Below are 17,942 nucleotides of genomic sequence, written 5' to 3' on the forward strand. Positions count from 1 at the left end.
ATATATATATATATATATATATATATATATATATATATATATATATATATATATATATATATATATATATATATATATATATATATATATATTAAACAACTTTAAAAAGTATTCTACACAATAGAGTGCTCAATGTTCTTAGAAGAACAGAGCAATTGTATATTTAAACTATACTAGTAAAACTATAACTACTATAAACTATACTAGTAAAAAATTTAGAGATGAATCTATTGTTATTGCTGACAAGAACATTTTAAATATTTCAAATACCGATAAAGCAACTAATAATTGCAGAAGATGAAGCACTTGCTTTAATAACTGATGCCATTCTGACAAAAAGTTTCCTATCAATTGATTAGAAGCGTAGCCTTGGAGAAAGAATATAATATCTACCCCGCTTACAATGATTTCAGGGATGAAAAATTGAAATAATATCCAGCAAATATAAGAGTGGAGGACTATTCAGCTTCAGTTCCTTTAAAAGATTTGATAATTCATACTTTGCAAAGAATCTGTGCACTTCAGGAACCTGTGCTGAGGCACTTGATATTGAACAACAATGCAATAAAAATAATGACATTAAGTGTAAGGCTGGTTTTGATGGTGCTACTGGCCAAAGCATTATTAAACAAGTTTTATCAGAATTAACATGAACAGAGATTTATAGCGTGAAGAATCATTATTTTTTACTTGTCTAGTCCCATTGGACTTGACTGGAGAAATCAACAACATCGAAAAAATGCCTATTTGGAGAAATCAAAATTTATGAGATTACGTGGCTAAATCAGTTCACAAAGTGTTGATACACGGACATGACGTAATTAAAAGCCTTACATAACCCATCGGACTTATGTCAGAGGAAGCGCAAGAGGCTAGAAATAAAGACTTTGAATCGCGAAAATTTTTGCTGAAAAACATCCATAAGAGCAACAAATACTGATCTTATCAATAGACTCCTAGTTTCCAGTGATCCTGTTATTTCATCACTGCGTAAATCAACATCACACCAAACAAATCACAAAGCATTTCCTTCAGATATAATTTTTTGGTGTAATTTAAAATTGGCAATGTTTTCTTGCACTTTTTTTTGTTTTTATTATTCCTAAAACATTATTTACCTAAATACACCTATATTGTTATTCAATATTTACCTAAATACACCTATATCGTTATTTAATATAGGTGGGTCAAAAATCTGATAAAATTTATTCAAAACTCAATTTACCACTTTGTAACTAAGGAAAGTATCTGGTAACTAAGCAATATAAGTATCCATAGCAACTAAATAAAAAAATTATCGCTTTTATAAGAAGTGTGATCTCATATTGGTACTCATGTCAAATTCAGTGAATATAGCACTTGTAAAACATCTGCAGATAACAAAAATAGGTTGTTGCTAAGCAAAATAAAAAATATAACCTTCTTAAAAAGCGCCGACATCGTATTAGTACTCTTACTAATTTTAGTGAATATAGCCCTAATATCAAATTAGTTATGAATTTTATCCAGCACAAGTAAATTCTGGCCTACTGTGCAACGCCTTATCCAAATATGCTAAACGGACGCATAAGTGTAATGCCACAATCGCATTGTGTCATGGTAGAGCGCTTGCTTTATAAGCGAGAGGTTCTCTGTTCTTTAAGAACATTGAGCACTCTATTTGTAAAATATACTAACATAATTTACACACACACATATATATTTATAAATTTTTGACAGTATAGTTTGCAGATTTCCACTTTTTTCAAGCAAGTAAACAAATCATTTAAAAACATGTCTAAAATCAACGTCTTTAAATTCAGCTAATTTTGGCTGAATAAATTTCAATATATCTTCAGTAATATTTTGTTTTGAAATACTAAGATCGTTTTTTCGGAGGAAATTATGAATGTCTAAATAAAACCATATGTTTAAATAAAACCAAATCGAATATTTAAATTGTTTAAATAAAACCATATCTAAATAATATTTATAGCAAATATTTTGTATTTAAAAGTTTAATGTTATAATATATATGCCGCGTGGACTACTAATTTTTGTTAGTAATTAAGTAACTACAAGTGTTAGTAATTAAAATTAAAAGCAATTAAATTACTGTTAGTACTACTAATTAAATTACTAACACCTACTGAAAAAATTTGTGCTAATAATTAATTTAGTTGCTAGTAATTAAATTACTAACAACTACCAAAAATATGTTGTTAATATGCTATGCAAAGTAAGACATCCATAGCAACCAAACAAAATTAACCTCATAAGAACTGTGAATCTCATTTTAATACATACACCCAATATTGTGTACTTAGCGCAAATAAAATACTGTTAAAACAACGTTAATGTAAAAATGAATTGTTGCTGTGCAAAATTTAGTACCATAGTAATCTAGTTAAAACATATATAGAATCTGAACGGGGATTTAAGGGGACAAGCAATCAGTTAAAACTCGACTGAAGCATCATATAGCTCAAATAAATATAAGATAGCACATGGCAAATTGAGTTAATTATTAGTTATAAAATAAATTTCTTAAAGATTTTTTTTTTTATCTGTGATTTTCAATCTGAGATAACATGCTATGACAAAAATATTTCACACATTGGTTTTTCTTATCTCTAGATACTCTAGAATAATATGTATTAGTTTTTTGTTTTAAAAAAGTAGATGCAATTAAAATATCAAACAACATTGGTGTCATCGAAATCGCTTGTTTGTAGTTTTTTTTTCTTTAGTTTCAATATTCAAATGCTTAAAGTCCTAGTAACTAAAGAACTTAATACAAATAAATTATTAATAAATTTCTCCTTATATATATATAAAATTTTTCCTATTTTGTCCACCTATTGGTCAATATAATAAATAGTTTTGTAAACGGCCCTCTAAGCCCTTCGTACACCCTTTGTATATACATATTTCCCTTTGCTAGACCTATCTTTTGATACCAAGTTGTATGTATTTCGATAAGAATTGACCAAGTTATGACGTTTTAAGTTAGAAAAAACTCAAATTTGATCACAGTTTTCTTAAAAAATCCATATATCAAAAATGATAAAATTGTAGAATTGTTCAATTTTGATCATTTTTTCACCTTTAAAATACTGAATTAAAAACCTTTCCAATGATAAATAACAACCTAGTGTTTGATTAGTTTAAAAACTTCATGTCACGTACCTAATATATATATATATATATACAAGAAATAATTTTCTACTAAATCTTTATTGGAGATCTATGTTAATTTAAAAAATATATTACAACTACAACTATATTTATGTAAATCTCTACAACTTATAGTATGAGATATCTAATCAATTTATTTTGCATACAAATTTAATTTTCAATATAAAATTTTAAATTTTATATTGAAAAATAAAGAAATGTAGTTCTATTATTAGTATGAAGAATTTCGAATTTATTGATTTTAATTTTAAGTTAATGACTCATGGAGCTCACAAAATAAACTTTTTGAAGGAAAAATATTTTGCCTGTTTGATTACCATTTACAGTCCATATTTGTTAATTAAATGTATTAATCTAAATAAAAAGATATTATTATGGAGCTATATAGTTGAACCATAAGTAAATACTCGATAACTATATAGTTATAGTTATCGAACTATATATAGTATAACTATATATAGTATAACTATAATAAAATAGTTATGGTTATCGAATAAGTTGAAATATTGAAACTTATTTTTTTAAACCGTTTTGAAAATATTTTATATTCACGCATGCGTAAAAGTAAGTCCAATAAACGTCCGAGGACGTACTATTTTAAACTTGGACGATTTTGGACGTCCAAAAACGTCCAAGTCACTGATCTCAAAATATAACTGGATAGCGGATTCTATTGTTTTTTCCAAAAAAAGTTGAAGCCAAAATTGGCCTCCCTAGATGGCAGCGATTTTAGTTCCTAGCGGTATAACCGATATACATTTTATATGGTTTTATCAAACTGCGAAAGAAAACAATTAAATAAGCTAATACATTTGTTAAAAATAAAAGAAAACAAATGAATTTTAAAAATATTAGAGAAAAAAAATAAATCATTTTTTTGAATAATTGAATTTATTATTAAATGGCATTTACAAATTTAGTTAAGTCTTATGCATAATTTATGTACCTTTTAGTTCTTAGTTACCCAATGCTGTATGCTAGAAGGTTAATAACATAACAGCATGGTAAGCGGCAATCAATTCTACCTACAATTTTTTATTCTCTATTTTTTTTAGCAAGATGCCATTTTGTACAAATGCTGCATTAATTGTAAACTGAGTGCTGTCAGTATACAAAAACTCAGGGGTTCCTTCTTAAATTATATTATACTTGAATTCTATTATTGCATAGACTATTTGAATAAAGTATTCTAAAGTGTCACTTATACTTGTAAAAAAAAACCAGGTCTGAATTATAGTTACTTATAACAACTTTTAAAACAAATAAAAAGTAAATAATAGTTTCTTATAGTTTGAAGAATAATCAATCAATACAATTATCTTTAAATTATTGAAGTTAAATTATTCAAAAAATTAATTGTATGAGTGAAGGATAATCACTCAATACAATTATTTTTTGAGATTATTCGCATAATAGATTGATTATTTGATATATAAAATTCAAGAAAACGATTTGCTCAAGGATACATATCATATCATTAGTCTAAAGAGATTACTAGTACACAAATGATCTTGTATAATCGAAAAACTGGTTTCATCGGATATTTGGCAGCAATTAAATCTGTTCAAGATATATTTCTCGACTGGGTTGAAAAAGAAGGTTCACCATTAAATTATTTATTAACATGTAAACACAGTCAAAACCATCTAGAGCTCTTTTTTGGTGCTGTGAGATCTGCAGAAATGTTTAACTACAATATCAATTGCCAACAATTCACAGCCACATACAAATGACTTTTGATGCAAATTAGCGTTTAATGTTCAAATGAAAACTGCAGCATCAGAGATAAAACTCATATATAATATGTTCTAGACGATTCTTTTGCTGACTCCAGTACTAAAATATCTTTGACTAAAATTGAATTAATAAGAAAATATGGTTTGTTGGAGAGAGAACCAACTGTTAGTGATCACGATAATGCAGATATTACAAACAGCAACAATCTATTTAAATACAAAAAAGCTTTGATCTCATATATTGCTGGATACGTAGCTAAAATGACTTCAAAAAAAAAATATCTTCATTAGATGTCAGAATGCACTAGTATTCCCTTTTCATTGTAAAATAGCTTTTTAAAAATTCAAAGACAGAGGAGGTTTGATTAAACCAACCATGTTTTATTACCATATGCAAAGAAACTAAAAGGTGTTTCCAAATTAATTGGTTGCTTTAATAGATTGCCACTTTCCAAATGAAATAGGAATTTAAAATCCAATTGCAAGTGCTATTTTGAGATTAGTCAATTTCTCGAAAATATTAATTGAACTAGCTCTTCATGGTTGACTCAGCAATAATTCGTAACAATTTATTTTCTTTGGTTCAGCTCATTTGGCAGTTTGGCTGCCAAATTAACTAGAAAGACATATAAGAGTTATGTATATATATATATATATATATATATATATATATATATATATATATATATATATATATGAATATATATATATATATATATGTATATATATATATATATATATATATATATATACACATATATATATATATATATATTATATATATATATATATATATATATATATGATATACATATATATATATATATATATATATATATATATATATATATATATATATATATATATATATATATATATATATATATATATATATATATATATATATATATATATATATATATATATATAGAACTCTTATATGTTGTCAGAAAGTTTTTTCCATATTTTGTTGACAAAAAACAAAAATTAAAATGCAAGACCGGAATTTTTTTTTTTTATTAATTGATAGACTGCCTGCCCCAATTAAACCCTCATTCGATGTAGCAGCACTCCCTTGCAAGTCAGGCTAAAAGATAGTTTTATAAAAGATAGTAATAAAAATAGGGTGGTAGAGATGTAAATTAGCGCTAATATGTCAATGTCAATTCATTTAAAAACAAATTATGTCAAATCAACACATACCTATAATATTTATTTTTTTACATAACAGGCCCGTAGAAACAAAAATAATATAGGGGAGGGGGTGACAGTGCTTGATTATGGGGCCCCGAAATAGTTTTAAGAACCTTTATTTTTAGTCATTTTTTCAGTCAATTTTTTCAAAATTATTTACTTGAAAAATTATTGGGAGGATAAATACCCCTGCTGTCCCCTCGGTTGTTACGGGCCTGCATAATACTCCTATATTTTTACATCAAGTTTCAAAAAACCACTTCTCAATTTTGCATCAAAAATTTTCTTTAAAATATATATTTTAATAAACACAAGCAAAAATTCCCAAAAAACTAATGCTACCATGGCTACCTGACCTATGTTCCGCCTTTGTTAGATTTTCAAAAATAGCTAAAGATATAATTCTAATTGTTTTCATTAAAAAAAAATATCATATTCTGCTTCCTCCTCTTAAAAACTGTTCTATTGCTAATTTTCCGCTTAATCAGATGTATAATTGAACAGTTAAACAAAAACTGTAGTGAAATCAAAATGGCCGCAAAACAGACAAACTAAATTGAATGAAAAACAATTAAATGATTTTTGAAAAAATTGTCACCATTATTTTCAAAATAGAGTCTTATAAGTATTTCTTTAGCAATAAATTGACGTTCAGTGATTTCACTTTTTACAGCATTATTTATATCAAAATAGTTTATATCGAAAACTTCCAGAAAAAAAATAGTAAAACAATGCATTTTTATAAAAGGAATCACGGCGACAGAGGGGAATGACGGGCTGAACTTTCCCCATACCCCTCCCTCCTCTAACTACTTCCAAATTTTAAAAACAAAGTATAAAATATAATATAAAAATATGAATAAAATTTTTTCTACAAAAAAATTTTATTCATATTTTTCAACACTATAACCATGGCGCCAGGTCTGCTATTTTGTATTATAAAAGGTCATAACATCATCTTATTGATATATTTTAGAATCTACATTTGTTTCATACATATTACTGTTTTCAAAATCATCCATACCATTTTAAAAATTAGAATCATCGTCAAAGTTTTCATTAATAATATTTGTATTGAAGGTTAATATTTCTTAATATTTCTCAAATGGCATCTTATGTTTCTTGTACTTTTGATTTCTTTGTTGTAACATTGAAATTGAAAGAATTGGATCTGAAGATTCCATTGCACGTATGAATACATCAAAGACGTTGTTTTGGCGACTATCTTTTTAAGCATAATTGATTCTATCTGATCTAAAAAGTTTATTTCTACTTTCTGAAACTTCTTTGGATAACATGCCAACATGTACAACTGAATTTGATATGATTTGTGAGTCTTGTATCAAAAGTTTATGTAATGTGGGAGTCATAGGAAATTTTCTATATAATTTAACATACCGTGATGGTGTTGAGAAGCAATAGTCATTTAATTTGACTGAGTCATTTGGAAATCGATAAGAAATACACAACAAAAGTACTCTTAACCTTTGAATATGCTCCAATTCAATGTCTAAAATTTCAGACAAGAGCTTCGAATCTTTGAATGGCCTTTTTGCAACGTTTCCTGTATTAATATTGCTACCACTTGATTTTGGCATGTCTATATGAATGTTAAGTTTGTTTTTGAATCGGCTTTGAATTACAATCTTCCTTTTATTTTTGCTTTTCCATGCACTTGTTTTTAGGCGAAACTTGTTTATAAGAAATGTGCAACATTGCTTCGAAGAAGCGTATATGCATGTGAAGAATGCGATATGTGAAGAATGCTATATGTGAAGAATGCTTAAACCATATTGTAGAGCTACTGGGTTAACATTAAATATATTTAATGTACTGTGTATGGTTGTTATTCAAAAGATATGAACAAGCTATCAAATTTTACCTCAAGGAGTATACTCTTAGTAAATTTTGTACAAGGAGTGTACTCCTTGTGTAAAATTTACTAGTTTATTCATATCTTTTGAAGAGAAACCGCTCACAGTATACCGCTAAAATGAAGATGTCTAAAATTTTTCCAGAGCTTGTTTGAAATCTTAAACGAATCATAGATTTCACAAAAAATGAAATATCACTAAAAGTTTCACTTAGATCTTGATTGAATCTTGCTTGTTGCGTGCTACCGTCAAAGCAATAAGAAACTATAAATCCCTATTAAACAACATTAATTTCTCCAATATCTTTCTCAATAAGTTCATGCTGTAATTTACTAATTCTTTCCAGATTTTCTAATTTTACTAATTCTTTCCAGATTCCAGATCCCGATTACTAATTCTTTCCAGATTCCAGATCCCGATTACTAATTCTTTCTAGATTCCAGATCCCGATTACTAATTCTTTCTAGATTCCAGATCCCGATTACTAATTCTTTCTAGATTCCAGATCCCGATTACTAATTCTTTCTAGATTCCAGATCCCGATTACTAATTCTTTCCAGTCTTAATAGATGCTTCTATTCTACTTCAATGCAGTTTTGTGTTTGCAATAATTCACTTTGACAACATTGAGATTTTTCAGCTGATACCAACTTATAAGAAGAGAAAATATCACCGCCTTGACTTTTAGCTGCAAATTTTATTTGATTATACTAATCTTTGGACAAATTCGTTTCAAAAAGAAACAACAATGATTGTTCCGGTAGCATTCTCACAACTTCAGAGTTAATTTTATTCAATACAGCTGCCAAATTTTGATTTTGACTAATTTGTTTGATTAAATGAGATTAGTCTTTTTTTATCATGTTGTGCAGCAACGGTTGCAGCAACTCTTAGGTACATATCAGTTTCGGGTTTATTATTAGATACAAGATTAGCAATAACTCGGCGTTTGGATCTGCTAGACATCTCCGAAAATGGCATAGTTGCTTTTCTTCTTTTCGTTTTTTCAGAACTAGGTGGCTGAGTGTCACATTTAAGCTCTGTTGGAAGCTCGTATTTAGTTTGAAGTCAACTTCCATGGTATTTCATGAATCTTGCAGAAGAATAACCTTGCTTTCTCGAAAGTTCGTTGTATCGCTTTTTTAAACTTTTTATTTTCTGTGTTGTAACTTGTTTTTCTACTTCCTTAGGTCTCTTTAATGTTTTTCTTCACAATGCAACAAGCATTTTTTAATACCTAGGTAATGTTTATTATTTTATTTTATAATTGAAACAATGTCACTATACTTAATAATCATCTTTAAAAGCTTTTACACAATTTGTGGTTTTATTTATCTTTGAACTTTGTTTTGAATTAAGTAAGCATTATTGGTTATTGATACAAATGTCATCTGTCTTCTTTTTTAGAAACATTAAAAAAAAAAATCAAAAAAAAAGTTTTTTAAACGGAAAAGCTAATGAATCAAAGTTGATATCAAACTTGATTGAACTAAGTTTTAAGTATTTTTTGCAGGTTAGATTTCCACCGGCCATCAACAACGAATTATCTCTAGCTTTTAAAGTTATAAACAAACTAAAAACACCATAAATATATATACTTTTATTTAAAATAAATGAAATGAAACTAATTTTATTGCATATATTGATAGACTTTTTCATTATTTTTACGCTGGTATATAAATATGCTTAAAACAGTAGTTACGAAGTAATTAGAATAAACTCAAAATAGGAATTTTAACACAAATTTCTGTCAGCATGAGTTTGAGTCTAATGTTTACTCGACGTCCACCTTTTTTAAATCCAAACTAATTGGTTTAGATGCAGCTACAAATAAGATATAAAATTGGCATTTAAAGTTTAAAAAAAATTAAAACTTGGTTTTTATGATTTTTGCCCTTTTTTTCCTTTGTTGGATTGTGCAATGGCAACGCCTCAGAAACAAAGGATACGTGGTTCAAACCCTACGTATGGGCAAGTTTTGCGACATCGGTTTAGAAGGAGGTGTGATCTTCCGATTAAATGCTCATCCACGGTGCTCTAAGATAAGATCATGAGGACTTCTTGGGCACCTTAAAAATATGCCCTAGAGAACATTTTATTTCGGAGACCGGCAAATAATTTGTGTACATACAGTGTCTCGCTAGGTTCGAAAAAAAGAAAAAAAAGAAATTTTACTATTAATTTGTGTTTCGTTATTCGTTATTAATGATTGGGATCAAAACTCGAAGTGACTGGCTGCCCCATTTAGCTATTGTTTTATCTTAATTGTTATTCCAGTAGAATTCAAAATTTTAATTGCTCTTAGATTTAAAAGTTTATTTAGATAATATTATAGAAGTTTAAAACAAAATCAATTTATTTGAACTTTTATTTATTTAGATACAGAATAAAACTAAAAAATATTTTTTTAGTTTAAATCAATATTAAATAATTTTAATTTTCTTTAAGGAATGCCAGAATAATCAAAATCTTCTGCTAATATATGCAGATTCATAAAATAAATTCTATCCAATTATTTTAAGTTTATCAATTGGTATAAATTTATCAATTTCTCAAATATAATTTAAACTGATGAAATATTTTGAGTTTACGCTATACCCATGAGTTGCTTCTCTTGAATACTAAATAATGAATTAAAGTCAATTTTATTTCTTAAAAAATATATACTAATAAATAAAATATACTTATGAAGATTCTTAGCCCTTTTAGAAGCATTTTACTCTTTAGTAAATAAGTTGTAATGGTAAGTGCTTTTAAAAAGATTTAAAAAAATTAATGTTGTCTACTATTGTTTTGTTTTTTTTAACAAAAAGTATTAAGCTATGATTTTTTTGTGCAAATGATTTCCAGCAAAAAATTCTCCTCATTTTTAAATAATAAATTAAGTTAAGGTTTAAAGTATAAAATTAAAACTAAAATATTATTATTATTAAATTATTCCATAATTTTATTATTTATTTGCTGGTAATCATAAAAACAGTTTTATTTATGCTATATTTATGCTAAAAATATAAATATTTTAGTCTAGTAATTAAAATGATTTAAAATGGCTTTGGCTGACAATGCTGTGGAAACTTCAAAAGAATTAGGAGTTGAAGATGTTTTAGTGGGAACTGAACCTGGTGCAAGGTATCAATTTTATCCCTTTTTTTATTTTTTTTTATATTTTATTATTTTATCCATTTATTTAACCAAAAATTGAAAATTACAAATTTTTGTAATTTCACAAAGTTAGGTTAGGTGTCACTTATATAGTTAAAAACTAGTCGTTGGAGTGACATCTAAATAAAATAAACAAACAAACAAAAAAATTCAACAGTAATATTAATAAATGAAAGCAAGTGTAAATTAAATTATTTATAAAAAAATAATTAAGCTATAATAAATTAAATAAAAAGTCAAAAAAATATGAAAACACTCAATTAATAACAACAATAAAAATCATTAGCAACAACAGCACAAATAATAACAAACTTTACGCAAACGAAAAGGCAAGCACAAAAACAATAAAACGAAAAACAAAAATTACATAACGAAAAAGCAAATACAAAAACTTCTACAAAATAGAATAAATTATATTTGTTACTCTTGGCAGATATAGAAAAGCGTAGAAAATTTGTAGTGAATTATTTTTGTTTTAAGTACTTCTTTTTGTTATTTTTTCAAACATTTCTCGAACTTCTTTTCTTTTAATAAAGTGACCTTTGTCCTAGTTTTAACATAACATAACATATCTAGTAGAAATCTTAGGTTTTTTTTACTGTTTTTGTATTGCATTCATTTACAAAAACTTGAACTGATAGTCGCTCTTAAAAAATCAGCAGACCATCAGCTCACTCTTTAATAGATTTATTTTAAACTTTAGTAATTTTTTTTTTGTTGCGCTTATAGTATTTATATCTATCTATTTATTGGAATTTAATTAATTAAAATGCATAAACTTTTAAAAACATCTTAAATAATTATAAATTTTTTTTCTGGTAAACATAAATTAACGCCTTCTAAAAAAGTTTTTCTTGCAGTTCAATAAGTGATTTTTTTAAAATTGGATAAATATCTATAATAACAATTTGTAGTTGAAAATTTGTAGTGTACAACCTTTAAAAAAACAACATATTTTGAGCCTTCTCAGGAGAAGGCTCAAAATTTTTTTCTTTATTCTAATTGCTGCTTCAATACTTTTTTTGCAGGTTCTTTAATAGAACGGGGAGTAGCTAGTTTTGTATAGTTATTTAAAAGTATATTAAATAAGATTATACTACAAATGTTTATTTTTGGAAGAGAATGATAAAAATAAATTTGATTAATCGAAATAAAATATTCAGATAATGATTTCAACAAACTAGTGAAATCTAGTTTCATAAATTAAATGTAACAAACCAAATAGGCTTTCTCTAAAGGATCACTTGAAAAATCACCAAGCATAATGAATTGATGATCATGACTAGTTTCAAGTAAAAAGTTAGTTAAGTCTATTAAATCTCTTAATGTGTGAGATATTGCATCTGCTGTTGTCAAAGTTAAAGTTTTTATTCTATTTTTACCATTTTTTGCACCAATATTTTTGCACATTTCTGCTATTTTTGGTAAATGTTGTAGACAATTGTCTTTACCACTTTGAATGACAGCTTACAAAGGATCTTGCAATCTTACATCGTCAGACATTCTTTGTACATTTATAATTTTCCATTCATAAAAAAAAATTTGCAGAAAAGCAACAGTACCTATAACTTGCTCCTGATTTATAACTGGGTTTGTTTTCAAGGCTTTCAGGTTTTCTTCACAAAAAACACCTATTACTAGTTTCACATTTTGCCTTCCTACAGGCTTTGCAAATAAGTCATTTAAACAAGATAATGTAATAAGCAAGTTTAATTCTATCAATCTCAGTTTCTCAAGATCAAAATTAGCAGTTTCTCAAGATAAAAATTAGCAACTAACTCCTTAGTTTCACCAAAGTGAAATTTAATCTCTTTAGTTTTTTCGGTGAGCCAATTGTTACATATATTCTTCCATAAATGGACATAATCATATAAAAAAAATATATTTGTCTTAGTTTTCCAAGGTTTATTGGGAATGGTACCAAAAAGAGTAAAAAAATGTCTATTTACTTGATTGTTATCTCAAATTACAGAAATAACTTTTCTACTGGATTGTTCAATAGATTCACATTAGCAATAACACTATTAGAAATGGGAATCCAAATTAGAAACTGGTACCATACTAACAGTAAATGTAGGTCCTGCAAATAAGCATTTAACCATTACAGCAAAGAGTGTTCTAGCAAGCTTCTCTGGGTTATCCTGAGCATGACCATAGACTTTTCCACCATGAAATGTGACAGTTGCTTTAATGTATACTTCATCAACAATTATAATGCATGAGCGCTGTTTGTCTTCCCAACTGTGAAATATTTTGGAAATTAAAGATACAGTATCAAGTTTATTTGCTTTTGAGGTCAATTTTGTTAAAGATTGTACACTAGGTTGTTGAAAGTTATTTCTTAAACGCTTGTATAATGCTCGAGATACAGCCATATACTTAAAGACTTGAACAATAATTTTGGTGAGTACAATGGCTCTCCAACCATGGTAATTCTCATTACAAATAATTCTTCTTGTAAAACTTCTTTTTTTTAGTCATTTTAATATTGTTTAAAAAATGAACTGCTTCAGATAAAATAGAAAAATTGTCTATTACTCTTATTTGGTTTTGTGAAAGTGTTGAAATAAAACACTGTGAACCCATATGAAATGCTTAGATTTCTGCTTCAAATTAAAAATGGTTGAATCATGTTTAATTTGAAGAAGAAATCTAAAAGAGTATTTTGAAATTTATCACATTGTTACAACATAAAGTAGAATGAAATAAAAAGTCTTTAATTCATGAAAATATAATAACAGTAATATTGTAATAACAATGATTGTTATTTTTATTATTATTATTATTGTTATTATTTTGATATATATTTTCATGAAATTAAGACTTTCTTTGTGATTCAACTTAATGACATGAAAAGCAATGTTTTTCATGTTATAAAGTAGAATATATTTAGGGCTATAAATCCTGGCTCGTGTTCGTAAACGGCTCGGTGATCGGCTCGACAAGAGCTCGTTCATGTTCGGCTCGAATGGTAAACGAGCCAGGCTTGAACAAAAAACTAGCCGAGTTTGAACATCATAGGCTCGTTCATATAGGCTCGATTAATGCTCGAATATATATATATATATATATATATATATATATATATATATATATATATATATATATATATATATATATATATATATATATATATTTATTTATTTATTTATCCAATGCAATGAGAGCAAGACTTATATTTGTGAAAATGTTATTTGAACTGTTAGAGTGCAGTGTTTAATAAGAATTATTATGTTTGTGGGAGTTTACATTATGTTTGAACTTTGAACATTAAGTTTGAACATTGAACTATTAGTTTTAACTTTTATTTTGAACTATTAGATTTTTGGGATCTTATTTCATTATGTTGTTTATTTGCATGTTTAATAGACTGTAGGATTGTTTATGTTGTTTGCTGATTTGGACTTGCGTTGTTTACAGACGAGCTTTTAACGAACAATTTTTTTTTACTAAACGAGCTTTAAACTAACAGGTTACAATAATTATTTTGAGTTTTAAACCAATCGAGCTCGAGCAACATGTAAAACGAGCCGAGCTCAAACAATACTAATCCTTAACGAGCCGAGCTCGAACAAAGAATCTCATGTTCGAAACGAGCTCAAGCCGAGCCTGAACACTCTTAATATATAATCAAGCCAAGCCGAGCCCTGGCAAGCTTGGCTCGTTTGGCTCGATTTACAGGCCTAAATATATTATCATATAGCATCCAATATATTATTATAAAACTAAAAGGTTAAATAGTTAGAATGTTCCTCACCGTGGCACTCCAGTTTTTCAAAGGGTAAGTGAAGTTATTAGTTTTCATAATTACACGGAATGTTAAAATATAATTAAAAGTGCTCAACAAATGTTAATTAGGAGCCTATTATATATTTAACAATTTTAAAATGTATTCTACAAAATTTCCCGCCCTCTAATAAATTGCATAAAATTTTTAATCAAAATACAGTTAAAGTTAACTACAGTTGCACAGAAAATATAGAAAGAATTATAAAAGGTCGCAATAATGGTTTGTTAAACAAGCAAGAAATCCTAAATGAAAAAACAACAGGAAATTGAAAATGTAAACAAAAAAAAAAACGATTGTCCAATGAGTGGAAATTGTTTATCAAAAAATGTGATTTATAAATGTGTTATTTTCTCTAAGAATGTACCTGATAAACAATATATTGTCTTAACAAAGGGGTGAGAGGAAAAAACATTTTGCCGATCATAAGCAATCCTTTAAAAATAAAGTATTCAAAAGACACCATGCTGTCAAAATACATATGGGAAATAAAATATAAAATATTGATGATTTTATACTAAATTGGTTCATCCCTAAAATGAAACCTGCATATAACAGTATTTCCGAAAAATTCATTCTATGGCTTCAAGAAAAATTTGAAAAAAGTTACACATGTGAACCAAGAATGTTTATTAAACAAAAAATTATAATTGATTTCTAAATACAGACACAAAAATAAATTCAACTTAAAAACCTTAAAAAATAAGTGAGCTCAAATAATAATTACATTAAATCCCCCTTAAAAAAATATTTTTTATTAAAAAGCAGAAGTAATCAATTCTAAAGAATTCTTTTTATAATAGTGTCAGCATATTCTACAAATGTGTGAAAATTTACAGTAGTTAAGGTATTTATGAGTTCCTGTAATTTAATTTTTGGTATGAATTGAAGTTTTATTAATTTGATCATTTATTTCTGATGATTCTTTATTGATATAACACAGTGTTATATGAAAAGTTTTTGTCAAGTGGTTTTTGAATAATTTATTATTGTTCTGTTCTTTTAAGAACATTGAGCACTCTATTTTGTATATATATATATATATATATATATATATATATATATATATATATATATATATATATATATATATATATATATATATATATATATATATATATATATATGTATATATATATATATATGTATATATATATATATATATATATTTATATATATGTATATATATTTATATATATATGTATATATATATATATATATATATATATATATATTTATATATATGTATATATATTTATATATATATGTATATATATATATATATATATATATATATATATATATATATATATATATATATATATATATATATATATATATATATATATAAAATATTATTAGATAAATTAGCTGTTGAGTGTTTCTCAGAAATCTATTTTAGGACTACTGTTTTAATTTTCTTAAATGATTTAGCAGACAAAGTATGCAATAAATACAGTCATATACCTTTTCAGAGATATGCACTCTAAAGTATGCAAATGATACAGTCATATATCTTTCAGATAAAGAAGAAGACTAAGAGAGAATTTCTCAACATTTTGGTATTAATAAGATATCAATTAGTTATCAATTATCAAATGCTCTTTGGTACAGCAACAAAACTGAAAAATCAAGAACTGAATTTACAATATAAAGGATTACTGATAAACTTTGTCTGTTTTTAAAAATATTTATTGACAATACTCTCACATTGGATCAAAATTTTGACTCTTCATACCAGAAAATGTTGTGGACAAAGATTGTTAGTCAAATGTAAGTGCACAAGCCGCTAGAAATGCGTACTTTAGTATGATAGTACTGTTGCTCACCCACCCTGGATCAATTTAGTTAAACTATACCAAATCACCTAAAGAATGTTTTAATTGAAAAAAGAGCAAGCATAATTTTTTTCAACAACCTTTCTCTTTTAAAAAATAGAACACCTGATCAGGTAGGAAGCTTATCAGAAAATGTTTAGACATTGATGTTTGCTATAATTTAGATAATTACTTCAAATTACTATAACATAATGATTACACTGGAAATAACCAAGTATCTTTAGGCATACCTTGTAACCAAATATGTTTAGGAATACTTTGTGTGAAACTAGCTTTTGCAAAGCAGTCATTATGCTTCATTGTACAATAAACTACCAATATTGATTCGACAATCAAAAGATTTCAAACTATATAAATAACTTTTAACTGATTGTTTTTTTAAATGTAATAATAGTATATAATACAAGCCTTCTCAGGAGACGTGTGTGGTTGCACGCCTTATATGACCACTCATAGTTTTTTTTTGACAACTTGGTCACATTTTTTTTGCGTATATTAATAACTTGTATGTTTTAAAAAATGCGCTGAAAAAAACAATCTAGTTTAAAAAGAAAATTAAAAATAAACAAACCATAAACTGAAAAGAGAAACAAACTTAATGAATGATAAAATAAATAAAGGACAAATCAGAGAAAATAAAAAATATATATTTAAAGCATAATATATAATAAATTAATATATTTTTTAATTTAGGAGCATCTCAGTTAATAGTTCCAACTGAGTTAATTTAATTTAAAAGCCTTTTAATAGTTTAAAGTTAATAGTTTATCCTATATCCATTAATGTAGCGCTTAGGGTGATTAGTTGTGTCATTTATAAGGTGCGACTGCTATATTGGTGAGAGTTCAAATCCTACCTAAAGATAATTTTTTTTTTTTGATGTTTCATTTGCTTTTTAGACATAAGAAAATATCAAAATTTCAAATTTTTAAATAATTAAGTTTTAAAGTAATTAAGTTTGGGTCAAATAACTTTAAAACTTTGATATTTTTGTTCATTTTTTTTAGTGAAACACTTTGGGGCTGTCCATAAATGATGTCAATGATTTATATCGATTCAACCCTCTTTAGCTCCTTCTGAGACATCTACTGCTTGAGACCATCTTATGTCTGGCTGACCAGGGCAGATGGCAGAAGAAATTGTGCTCTAATTAGAGTCAAGTAAGAACTTCTTA

The 17,942-nt window shown here is 26.5% G+C and overlaps 1 protein-coding gene across 1 annotated transcript in view; it reads left to right on the forward strand.

Annotated features, from left to right (window-relative positions):
- Positions 1–10,969: 10,969 nt before the first annotated feature.
- LOC100201404 (protein SAND) overlaps positions 10,970–17,942 on the forward strand; it is a 123,386-nt gene continuing 116,413 nt past the window's right edge. The window contains exon 1 of the mRNA XM_065813382.1: positions 10,970–11,110. Within this exon, the coding sequence (XP_065669454.1) occupies positions 11,028–11,110 (83 nt within the window). The 5' untranslated portion in view covers positions 10,970–11,027. The remainder of the gene's footprint in view (positions 11,111–17,942) is intronic.

This window comes from Hydra vulgaris, chromosome 12, assembly GCF_038396675.1.
Source record: "Hydra vulgaris chromosome 12, alternate assembly HydraT2T_AEP".
NCBI classification, from domain to species: Eukaryota; Metazoa; Cnidaria; class Hydrozoa; order Anthoathecata; family Hydridae; genus Hydra; species Hydra vulgaris.